Source organism: Meles meles, chromosome 14, assembly GCF_922984935.1.
Source record: "Meles meles chromosome 14, mMelMel3.1 paternal haplotype, whole genome shotgun sequence".
In the NCBI taxonomy this organism is placed as follows: Eukaryota; Metazoa; Chordata; class Mammalia; order Carnivora; family Mustelidae; genus Meles; species Meles meles.
The window spans coordinates 85747303-85757866 of NC_060079.1; the positions used below are offsets into that span (position 1 = coordinate 85747303).

The window sequence follows — 10564 nt, forward strand, 5'->3', positions numbered from 1 at the left end:
GGGCCCACCCCAGCGCACCAGTCTTGGGATCCCCGGACATGGGCCTTTCTCTTTGGGGGAACCATCTTCCCGAGACTGCAGTGGGGAGGACGTGGGTCCTGGAGGCTGTGCTGGTCCCCAGCTCACACTGTGGGGACATGACCCTGGCCGGGCCGGGTCTCCGCATCCCCATAGGGGATCCGGCTGGAGGCGGGAGGGACTTCGCGGGTGCGGGCTGCGCAGGGCGCTTGGCAAAGGCCAGGCCTTGTGTTTCTGTTCCATCCGTCTCCCCTGGAGAGCAGGTCTTGCAGGCCCTGCGGGGAGTCACGCCAGGCTTCCCTCCCCAAAGCCCTTTACAGGCGATGCCAGGCCCACCGGGCCGCGGGAGAAAAGCCGCGGAGAGCCCAGAACGCCGAGGGAGCACGTGGCTTGCGGGCGGCGGACGGAAGCAGAACCCTGGGGTTCGCTGGCGTTTCTCCTTCCCCCATGGCCGACCTTGAACATCAGGTGTCCAGCACGCTCTGGGCACCGCGAGAAACTTGCAGTTTAGTTTTAAAGACCGTTTTGAGGAACTGTTACCCATAAGCAAGTTTTATTTCATAATGAGATAAAATGGACTTTTTAAGAACAGATCTATTTGTGTATTTATTTGAGAGACGCTATGGAGAGGGGGAGGAACAGAGGGAGAAGCTGGCTCCCCACTGAGCAGGGAGCTCGTCGCAGGGCTCGGTCCCAGGACCCTAAGATCATGACCTGAGCCGAAATTATGAGTCTGATATTCAATTGACTGAGCCACCCAGGCGCCCCTAAAATGAACATTTTAAAGAAAAACTATTGTGATACGACCTATTCTACCATAACCCTCAGAGATCCCGCAGGATGGGAGCAGCTGCTTCTCCTCAGGCCAGTGCAGGAGCCCCCGCTCCCCAGGAAGCCGACCCTGGGCGACAGGCGGCTCTGGACCGATGGAGGGAACGGCCGGCGGGAGGGGCAGGAGGACCCCAGCTCGGGACAGCCCCGTGCTCAGTGCACACTGCTGCCTGTCCCCGTCCTTCTTTCTCCAGTTCTTCCTTTTTTTTTTTTTAATGTTTTAAAGATTTTATTCATTTATTTATCTGAGAGAGGGGGAGAGACAGAGAGACAGAGTACCAGAGACCAGAGTACCAGGGAGAGAGGAAGACGGAGAGGGAGAAGCAGGATCCCCACCAAGCAGGCAGCGGGACTCAGGACTTGATCCCAGGACCCTGAGCTGGAGGCAGATGCTTCATGACTGAGCCCCCAGGCGCCCCTCCCCTATTCTTCCCTTCGTTAGAGCCCCTGCATGTGTCCGTGTTGTTGGCCGGGCTGCGGTGACAGAGAACTCAGCCCGGATGCTGAGCACCGCACGCACTTCTGTCCACACAGTCCTGGAGCCGGAAGTCCCAGGTCCCGGACCCTGGGCGTTTGACACTGTCTCCCCCACCATGTCCTCATGGGGTCTCCCCGTGCACGTGCAGCCTGATCTCCTCTTCTCATTAGGACACCCGCCACGTGGGATCAGGGCTCAGCCTACCGACGCGTCTTACCTCTGCTCACTGCTTCCAAGGCTGGATCTCCAAACGCAGTCACGTCCAGAAACATTCCTGTGGATGAAAAGTGACGGCCTTGTCAACTTCGGAGCATAAAAGTGATGATGTGAAGAAAGATGTCCCAGTGCATGACAGGACAGTGGCACATGCAGGGACAGCCACCACACGGATACCGAGGTTCTATGTGGCTTTCCGCACGGCCGGGCCTGGGGGCAGCGGGAACGCCGGGCCCCAGGCTCCTGTGAGCAGGGGTGAGCAGATGCTTCCTCCCTGAGGACCTTTCTCGGAGAGTCCGTTCTGCAGGAGGAGCCCCAGCACCCTTCGCTGCTGCGCCTTTCCCTCTGAAGCTGGAGAACGCTCCCCCAGCCCCGCCAGCCCGGACGTGGTCGGCGCCCCTGGTCTTAGCGAAGCGGGTCCCAGGGCTCCAGGAGAAGAGCGGCAGGGGCTCCGTGCGCTGGGAGTTGAGCGTGCTGGGGCCTCCACGCCCCGTGGGAGATGTCACGTGAGCCGAGGTGAGTGTCTACACTCCGCCAGCCCCACGACACGGAGCAGCTGAATCAGTCACGCGGGCGCTGGTTCTGTGGGCCCTGCTGGGAGTCGCTGCGTGCGGAGCGAATACAGCAGCCCCCAGAGCGGCCGCGGGGGTGGGGGGTGGGCGTTATTTTTAGAGACCCGTTGACCTTTCTCAGCTGCCAGTCTGGCCGGCACCTCGGCAGCAGGCTCTGAGCTGCCCTGAAACCCCGCCTTCACTCCCGGACGCCCACCCTGCCTGCCCGCCGGTGCTAAAGCCTCCTACCGACCTGTCCCTCTTTCAGAATTGTGCTAAAATACACGTCACGCACAACGGAACACTGGACCCGGTTTCAAAGTGCACAACAGCCCAGGGGCCCTAAACACGTTCCCATAATGGTGCGGCCAGCACCACCGTCCATCTCCGGAACTTTCTCACCTTCCCAAACTGAAGCTGGGGCCCCATAGACACTGCCCCCTGCCCCGGGCCCCTCCTGCCGTCTGCCACTGTGAACGGGGCTCCTTTTGTGACGGGCGTCTTTCTCCTGACGTGATGTCCGGCGGGTCCTGTGGCAGCCCAGGTCCTGACCAGGTGGAGCCCATTTAGCCAGAAGACACAGTCTCGTTGGTTCTCTTCGCTCTGAGGCTGTGGGACTCAGTTCTGGAGGCAGGACCTGTGTGGCGAGCAGCTTCTCCGCTCGTGTGTGGTCCAGGGGGAAATGGGGGCCAAATGTGCTCAGGGGCTCCGTCGGCCGCGCGGGTCTTCTGTCCTGGCGACAGTGGGACAGGAAAGACCCCTCGGCGCCAACGGGACCTTCCGCTTGCCCAAGCCACAGAGAAGAGAAGCACGTTTCCAGAAGAGGGGTCGGTGCACAGTGCGCTGGGGGCTGTCCTGGACGGAGCGGGCAGCCGGGAGCGCGTCCCCGCAGTACCTTCTCCGGGAAGCCGTGTGGCGGAAAGCCTGGGGGGCACGCGGAGGTGATGGGAAGATCGGAAGAGCCCCCCAGGCCGGGGGCAGGTGTGGTCGCTCACACGGGGACCAGGGGGTGCGGGCGTCTGCGGGCCTCACGCCGGGCGACCCTCCTTGCCTGGACTTCGAAGCCCAGGGATGCGCGGCGTCCACGCCCTTCTCGCAGCAAGAGTGCGGGTTGAGAGCAGCGTCAGGTCCCCGCGGGCAGAGCCTACCTCGCCGTGTGTCCCGCGGGCAGCCCAGCACTACCAGGCCAGCGTCAGAGAGCGGCTGTCACCACGGGCAGGGCAGGGAGCCTGCGTAAGGCCCCCACGCCGTGCCGGGTGCTGAGCGCCAACCGCACAGGCCCTGACCGGGTGCCCACGAGGACCGCGGCGGGTGCGGTGTTTTCAGTCTAGGGCGGGGAAAACCGCAGCAGGCCGCGCACGCACCCATCCTCTGCCCCCAGGGACCCGCAGGTGTGCATGCGCACACGGACCCCCCCGAGGCCGCGGGGCCCTGTCCTGCACCCCGGAAGGTCCAGCGCAGAGGCCAGCTCGTGGCTGCAGAAGCCCGTGCGTGCACACCCGGCCACTGGGAAGGCCCCTCCCCGGGGGGCGCAACAGAGAGCCGTGGTCCCCAAGGGGTAGGGCGTTCCGGGCGAGGCCCCAAGCTCCGGGTGGTGGCTCCCACGCACCCCGCCGGCCCAGCCTGCCCACCGACAGCCGCACCCCTGGTGTGCTGGGCTGTAAGGGCTGCGCCCTCAGCTGCACCAAGGAGGCCCCACCTTGCTGAGACAGGAAACCTCTTTTATTTCTGCTTTTGAAATTGTCTCCCGCTGAATAAAGTTGGTCAAAATTTAAGAGCAGAAACACAAGAGATACAACAAATTATAGTTAGTAGTTTTTTCCAGAGAAACCCATTTTCGAGATATTTGTATACAAAAGGGGATAAAAGAGAGAACAGGGAATCAAACAGCTCTGGGTTATTACACAATCACGCAATTACAGGATCGAAACTCAAAGAAGGAAGAGACTCTGAGTTGGCAGAATCCTAACCACGGGCACTGGCCGATGGCGCACCTGAGACACGGGTGGGCTCCTGGGATCTCACCAACAGGAATTCCCCAGGAGCGCGGCGGGCTGGGCACCCAGGCGGTCCGTAAACAGCAGAAGGAGCCGCGCGGGCTGAAGCAGGCCTTCGTGTCCCTGGCTGCCCCGTGAGCACAGTGGCCCATGGGCTGACCGGCTCATACACACGTCCCCTCGTTCCGATGCCCACGGCCCCGGGCGGCCCCCTTTCTGCCGCCAACTGTTGCGCTGCATGGGGGCTCGGGGGCCTTCCTCCCGTGGAGCCACCTGCTTCCGTGGAGGTCCTGGGCCCACGTGGCCGCTGTGTGGTGGGAACGTGCCCGGAGCGCCGTCCAGCCCCTGCAATGGCGAGCTGCTCCAGCGCAGGCGGGCACCCGAGGCCGGACGTGGTGCACTGGGAGCAGGGCACCCCGGCTGAGCAGGTCTCAGTCGCCCGCAGTGCTCGCCAGCCGTGGCGCTGGGCTGGGTGGGCCGACTGTTCGAAGCTGCGTCAGGAGGAGGCTCTGATTCCCACTTGGACTCACACCGCTCTGAGCCTTCCCCAGCGGACTTTCTGGTCTGTTTAAAAATAGCAACACAGCCCTACGCTTATTTTAAAAAGGGAACACGCAGTGAATATAATATTTTTATCTCTTCTGTCAACACACTTTTAGCCAAATGGCCTCAGATCCTCTGGACCGGAGCAGGACGGACGGAGGAGGACAGTGAGGAAGGCGCGTGCCAGGTGCGGTGGCTCGTGGTCCCCGTCCGAGGATGCGGCAGGGGTGTGAGCGGATGTGGCCGCTGGGCTCTGCTGGGCCCCGCACCAGGCCCTTCCCGAGACTCCCAGGGCGGGGGCACCAGACCCAGGAGCCTGCAAGCCCCCAGGAAGGGACACCCCTTCCTCCGGCAGAGGTGGGACGGCCCCTGTCCCCCTCAACTCCAAGTAGGAGCCAGATGCCGCAGGCGAAGTGACCCGGGGCTCCCAGGTGCCCAGATGAGGGCACAGCAGCACGGGGCGCGCAGGCAACCGTCTGTGCCATGGGGTCAGGCTACGGGCCCTCGTGGAGCACCGGGAGCACTGTCTCTGCTCCGGCACATTTTGGCGACCTCTGAGGACCCTGGACTCGTGACCCCACAGTGGTGGGAGGCGCCCATCCGCCGGACTTTGAACCCCTGGCCCGAGGGGTGGGCAGCCGGCAGCGTGTCCGCTGCTGGACAGAGCACAGCTGGCCGCGTGGACCCTCGGGCCCTGCTCAGCCTTGTGAGACCCTCCGTGCGCCACGGTCCCATCCCGCGGCTCCAGCCTAAGGCATCCCGGAAGCGTCGACAGGACCCGTGGACGTTGCTGAGAACGTGGCTCACCCGCAGGGAAGTCAACAGCACTGCGAGCTCCAGGCACGGGAACCCCTCCCACGGCCGGGGGTCTTGAGAGCAGCGCGTGTGGGGCAGCCCTCCCGCTGTCCCTTCCCACCAGAGCTGGTGGCTGGCCCGAGGCCACCTGACAGCCCTGACCCTGGTGGGCGATAGCGTCGAGAGTTTGACACCGTACAGGAGATGTGACCCCCAGTGTGGCCGTGCTGTGGAGACAGCGAGGGAGAAGCAGCCACAGTTGGAGAAATTGCTCTAAGGCCATGGGACCACCCGGGGATTTTATTTCCTTCCTTACGCTTCCCCACGACACCCGACGATTCCAGACGGCAGACGCACCGGAGGCCGAGACCTAGAGACCGAGGACGGCAGGAAGAACACACGGACGCCGAGGGACAGGTGGCGCGGCCCCGCAGACGGGCGCGGGACACGGATGTTCCCGGTCCTCAGCGAGCAGCACCGCAGGGCCGTTTCCTTGGGACTGTGGGTCTGGAAACATCCAGCCCTACGCACTGTGCCTTCCCCGGGTGCTGAGACGGGTGTCCCGGGGCTCGTCACACGCCGGCTGCTCAGCTCCTCACGGGCAGCTCGTGTGCCTGTGCTGAGCGGTGGGGCCGCCTGTAAATGACACTGCAAAGGGCCAGGTGGCCTGAGACACCAAGACAGGACCGAGAGACGCCCACAGACTCAGCAGCAAGCGCAAAGCTGTGGAAACAACATAGCTCCGTGCGAAGACAGCAGCGTGGACCTGAGCGCCCTCGAGCATCGTGAAGGACGGGACCCGTGGGAACAAGCGCCTGGACGTCCTGGGGCGTCCCCCCGCCCTGCTGTTCTGTCCCCGAGGAGAAGCCACGTGGCCCCAGAAAGACGGTGCAGAGCTCCACAGCTCGGGGACGCAGACCCTCCCAGGACCGGTTACCAAAAGGGAAAGGGGTGCGCCACGCCGCGCTCTGGACGCGCGTGCGTGAAGGAAGCAGCCTGGGCGCGGCGAGGTGCAGGCAGAGGTGCTGCGCGCGTCCGTGTCGGAAGCCGGGGCCTCACTTGGGAAGTTCGAACGTGTCGTTGGCCCTGATGGTTGTCGGCCGGAAGGACAGGTCGAAGGACCGCTGGTCGCCGAAACTCTGGGCTCTGTACTTGGCGAAGTGCGCCCGCCTTCCCCGCCGCGCACGTTCCCGCACACCGCTCTCCACCTCCGGGGCTCCTGGGGGCCCCTCCGGGGCTGGGGCACAGGGCATCTCGTAGCCCCCGGGCTTGGGTGTGGGCCCTGCGCAGCCAGGCGCTGGCTCGGGGCCAGAAGACCCTGGGCTCCTGCCCACCATCGGCTGGCTTCCTGCCCCCTGGTGTGGGGCTCCGGCCTCGGCCTGGCTGCCCCTGGGGGCCGGTCGGCAGGAACTCCTGCTCGTGCCCGCAGCGGACACCGTTTCTGGCGAGCGGTCGGCGGGGCGGGCCGCGATGCGGGCCTGTGCCGGGTGCCCCGGCTTCTCTGGGGGGGACAGTTCTTGGTTCTCTCCAGCCTGGGCACTGTGTCCCCAAGGGGGTCTCTCTGCAGGCCTCGCCCGCTGCCCCCGCGCGTGTTCTGGGCTTTTCTCAAGGCACTGATGACCTGTCCCCACCTCGGTGGCCCCCACCTCAGCACCACGGCCCACCTTGACCTCCCCGGGCTGGGTTTGACCTTCTTTTGCAACCTGTGGCCCAGGCTTCTGGCCCCTCAGAGCCCCGGCCCTGTGTGGAGGACCGTCCAGCCTCCCGGGCCCTGCGGTCTCCTCCTCTCGTGCCCCCCCGCCTGCCTGTGCTTGATGCCTGTCCCCAACCTCGACTCTGTCCCGGACGCCGGCCCTCATGAGGGACACAGATGGTGGGTGTGCCTGGGGGCCGGGGCCCTTCTGGGGTGCCCCACCCACCCGCTGCCCTCTTGCTGCCCCAGGTGGTGGGGGCCGGCAGGGAGCCCCAGCTCCGGGAGGAACCGGCTCTTTGGGCAGGGTGTGCTTGTCCTCCTCGGCCTGTTGGTTCCCAGAAGGCGGAGGCCCCACCGAAGCACTGCCCCGGGGAGTGGGGGGAGCTCCCCCTGGGATTCGGGTCATGACCTTCCCCCGGGGGCTCCCGTGCACGACCGGAGCCCCTGTGCCTCCTGCCACCACGCTAGCTTGGCTCTCAGCCACGACCCTCGCTCGCGGCTCAGCCGGTCTGAGCGGGGTGTCTGCCGCCTGCAGTGGGACAGCAGCCGCGGACTCGGGGGGCTCTGGCCGGCGCTGTCCTGAGCCCCCACGGGTGCTGCTCTCGAGCAGGTGCTCGCTGTGCCTGGCTGGTGCGGAGCTGTGCGGGGGGCTGGGGGCCCGGGTCAGGGCCACGGCTGCACGGCTGGGGAGCGCTGGCGGGGGGCAGCCCCCTGGATCCTGCGCTAGGTCCTGCCCTCTGGCCACGCTATCCGCAGCAAGTTTCAGAATGTTGCCTGCCACTGGTGTGGTGTGGCTGTCTGTGGCCCTTGTGGCCGCCTCTCGCCCAGGGGCTCTGGGAGCCGGCTGGGGGCCTTCGCTGAGGGGGGCGGGTCTGTCGCTGCCGAGGCCAGGGCGGGTGCTCCCTGCAGCCCGCACGCCAGGCCCGGCGGAGTCTCCTCGTGGCAGCCCCCCGAGCTCGTGCCCACACAGGACCTTCTCTTCCCCAGTGGTCGAACTGTCAGACTGGGTCCTGTCGCTGGGGGCGGCCCCCAGAGCTGCTGAGACACCCGCTGGGTGTCCCGCCTGGGCAGGCAGCTCTCGCTGACGGTCAGGGGCTGAGGGGCCGTCCCCTGTCTGCCGATTTCCCAAGGCCATGGGATGATGCCATGGGGCGTCCCTGCCATGGACCAGCCTGTCCCCTGATGCTGGCCACTGACGCTTCTCGCAGGCCGGCTCAGACGCGTCCTCTCCTGCCGGCCCCTCAGGATGCTGGGGCTTCTTTGGATCCCCCAAACCGTGGGTGTTTGCCCTTCCCTGGGTGGGACGTTGCTGCGGGGCTGCTGCTGGGAGGTCCTGACCCGTGTTGGTGGCACCCCTTGCGGGCGGGACACTCAAAACTTGGAGGGTGTCCCCAACCGTGCTGGCTGCTCTGATGTTCTCACTGCCTGTCCCCAGGGGAAACGCCCCTTGAGCGCTTTCAAGCCCACCCCGACCCCTGCCTTCACTACTCAGAAGACTAGAATCTCTGTCTCCATCACCTGATGCCTCGGGCAGCGTGGCTGGGGGTGGTGGCATTTGGCACGTGTCCGGCCGTGGGACAGTCACGTGGGGAGACGCCACGGCCTCGGGCAGCGTGGCAGGGGGTGGTGGCATTTGGCACGTGTCCGGCCGTGGGACAGTCACGTGGGGAGACGCCACGGCCTCGGGCAGCGTGGCAGGGGGTGGTGGCATTTGGCACGTGTCCGGCCGTGGGACAGTCACGTGGGGAGACGCCACGGCCTCGGGCAGCGTGGCAGCGGGTGGTGGCATTTGATACGTGACTGGTCGGGTGATAGTTATCTGGGGAGACTCCAGGGCTGACTGTGTGCCTTGCAGGGCCTGGACCGCAGGCGCCGGAAGTGGCGGGATGTGTCCCTCTACCTTCTGTTCCGGGAAAGTCTCCTGGAGCGCGAACAGGGGGTCTTCTTCCGAGCCTAGACTCGCTCCTTCTGTTTCATCCTCAGAACTGCAAACTATCAGGGCGAACTTGGGGGCCATCCCGGCTCCTGTGCTCTTGAGCCCAGGCCACAGGCCTGGCCCGGCTGCCCCAGGCGCCGTGGTGTGTCGCGCACTGTCCCCTGCAGGAGGGTTCCCCATCCCATCGCCTCCCACTGCCCTGGCATGCCCTGGGCTGGCTGGTGTGAGGGGTGACCCCGCAGGCTCCTGGCCAGGAACGGGTGCACCCCTGTGGGAGGCAGGAGAGGGGGCTAGCCCGGGGATGGGCTTGGCCCCCTCACCCAGGAACGCCATTTCCAGGCTGTCCCCAAGAGTCGTGGCCCAGGGTGGTGGAGGCTGTGTGGACCCCCCTCCAGGCTGTCCCTGTCCATTTCCTACGACCCCCACGCTGGGGGACGCGCCCGTTCCACCCCTGGGCACGCGCCCTTGCCGGGAATGGCTGATTTTGGCGCAGTGGGACAGCCAGCTCCGGGGGCCGCAGACGACGGTGGCGATGTTGAAGGCCAGCATGGGTTCCGCGGTGCAGGCCAGGAAGCGGGCCAGCGGCGTCCCGAGGCAGGTACTGGCAACGGTGGCCGTGCTGAGCGTGCGGGTCTCCGGCCGGTGCGTCTTCCTCCTCGCCAGATTCTTCTTCTTCCTCCCCTCGGCGCGGAGTGGCAGCACGCCAGCCTCGGAGCAAAGACCGCCGCTCCGCTCGAACTTCTCCCGCAGCTTGGACAGCACGGAGCCCCTCTGGGCAGGCTTGGGTAGAGGCCCCCTGGCCGCTGTGAGCTCCTCACAGACCTCCTTCTTCTCTGCGGCCAAGAACATCTTCAGAATGTTTTTCACGGTGCCCTTCCCGGCGGGGAGGCCCTGCCGGGGCTTCTGGCTGGGGGGCGGCTCCCTGTCCTGCGTGGGGCGGCCAGCTCCCTCCCGGGCCTTGTCCAGGAGCTTGTTGATGGTAGCGGTCACCAAGCTCCTGCCGGGGCCCTGCTTGTCCTTGGAAATCAGCCTCCCTACCTCCCGGGCCTTCTTGAGGCGGGGCTCACGGCCTGTGCCCATGAACTTGGCCTGCAGGAGCTGGAAGCAGGTGGGCCGCCGGTGGGCGTCCTGGCTCTCGGCCGAGTGGCTGGCCCTGCTCTCCCTGCCCTCTGCCCTCCTGGCGGGCGGCGGCTCCGGGGGCCTGTCCTGGAGCTCAGTGATGTAGAGCAGCAGGCTGCTGAGCACGGCTCGGGCGGCCGGGCTGCACGTCACACCGCTGACCTTCTTCCTCAGGGCTTGGACGTCGACAGGCTTCTCGCGGCCGCAAGTCTTGCCGTGCTTGGAGCTGCAGGGAAAGAAAGATCAGTCGTCACAGATTTTATCTTTGTTATTTTCCGGGATGACTCCGTAGAACATTTCCTGTGGCGCAGCCGCATTTCAGACACCCTAAAGTCCGGGGGAGGACAGAGGCCTGAGAGCTTGGAGACGTGGAGACGAGGGACACAT

General features: G+C 65.6%; 1 protein-coding gene across 1 annotated transcript; it reads right to left on the bottom strand.

Annotated features, from left to right (window-relative positions):
- Positions 1 to 5741: 5741 nt before the first annotated feature.
- On the bottom strand, positions 5742 to 10564 carry LOC123956107 (collagen alpha-1(I) chain-like). Its single transcript, XM_046028340.1, has 3 exons — positions 10554 to 10564; positions 6489 to 10403; positions 5742 to 6096 (listed from the first exon to the last, which is right to left on the bottom strand). The coding sequence occupies exons 1-3, from the start codon at positions 10562 to 10564 to the stop codon at positions 5742 to 5744; spliced, it is 4281 nt and encodes a 1426-aa protein (XP_045884296.1).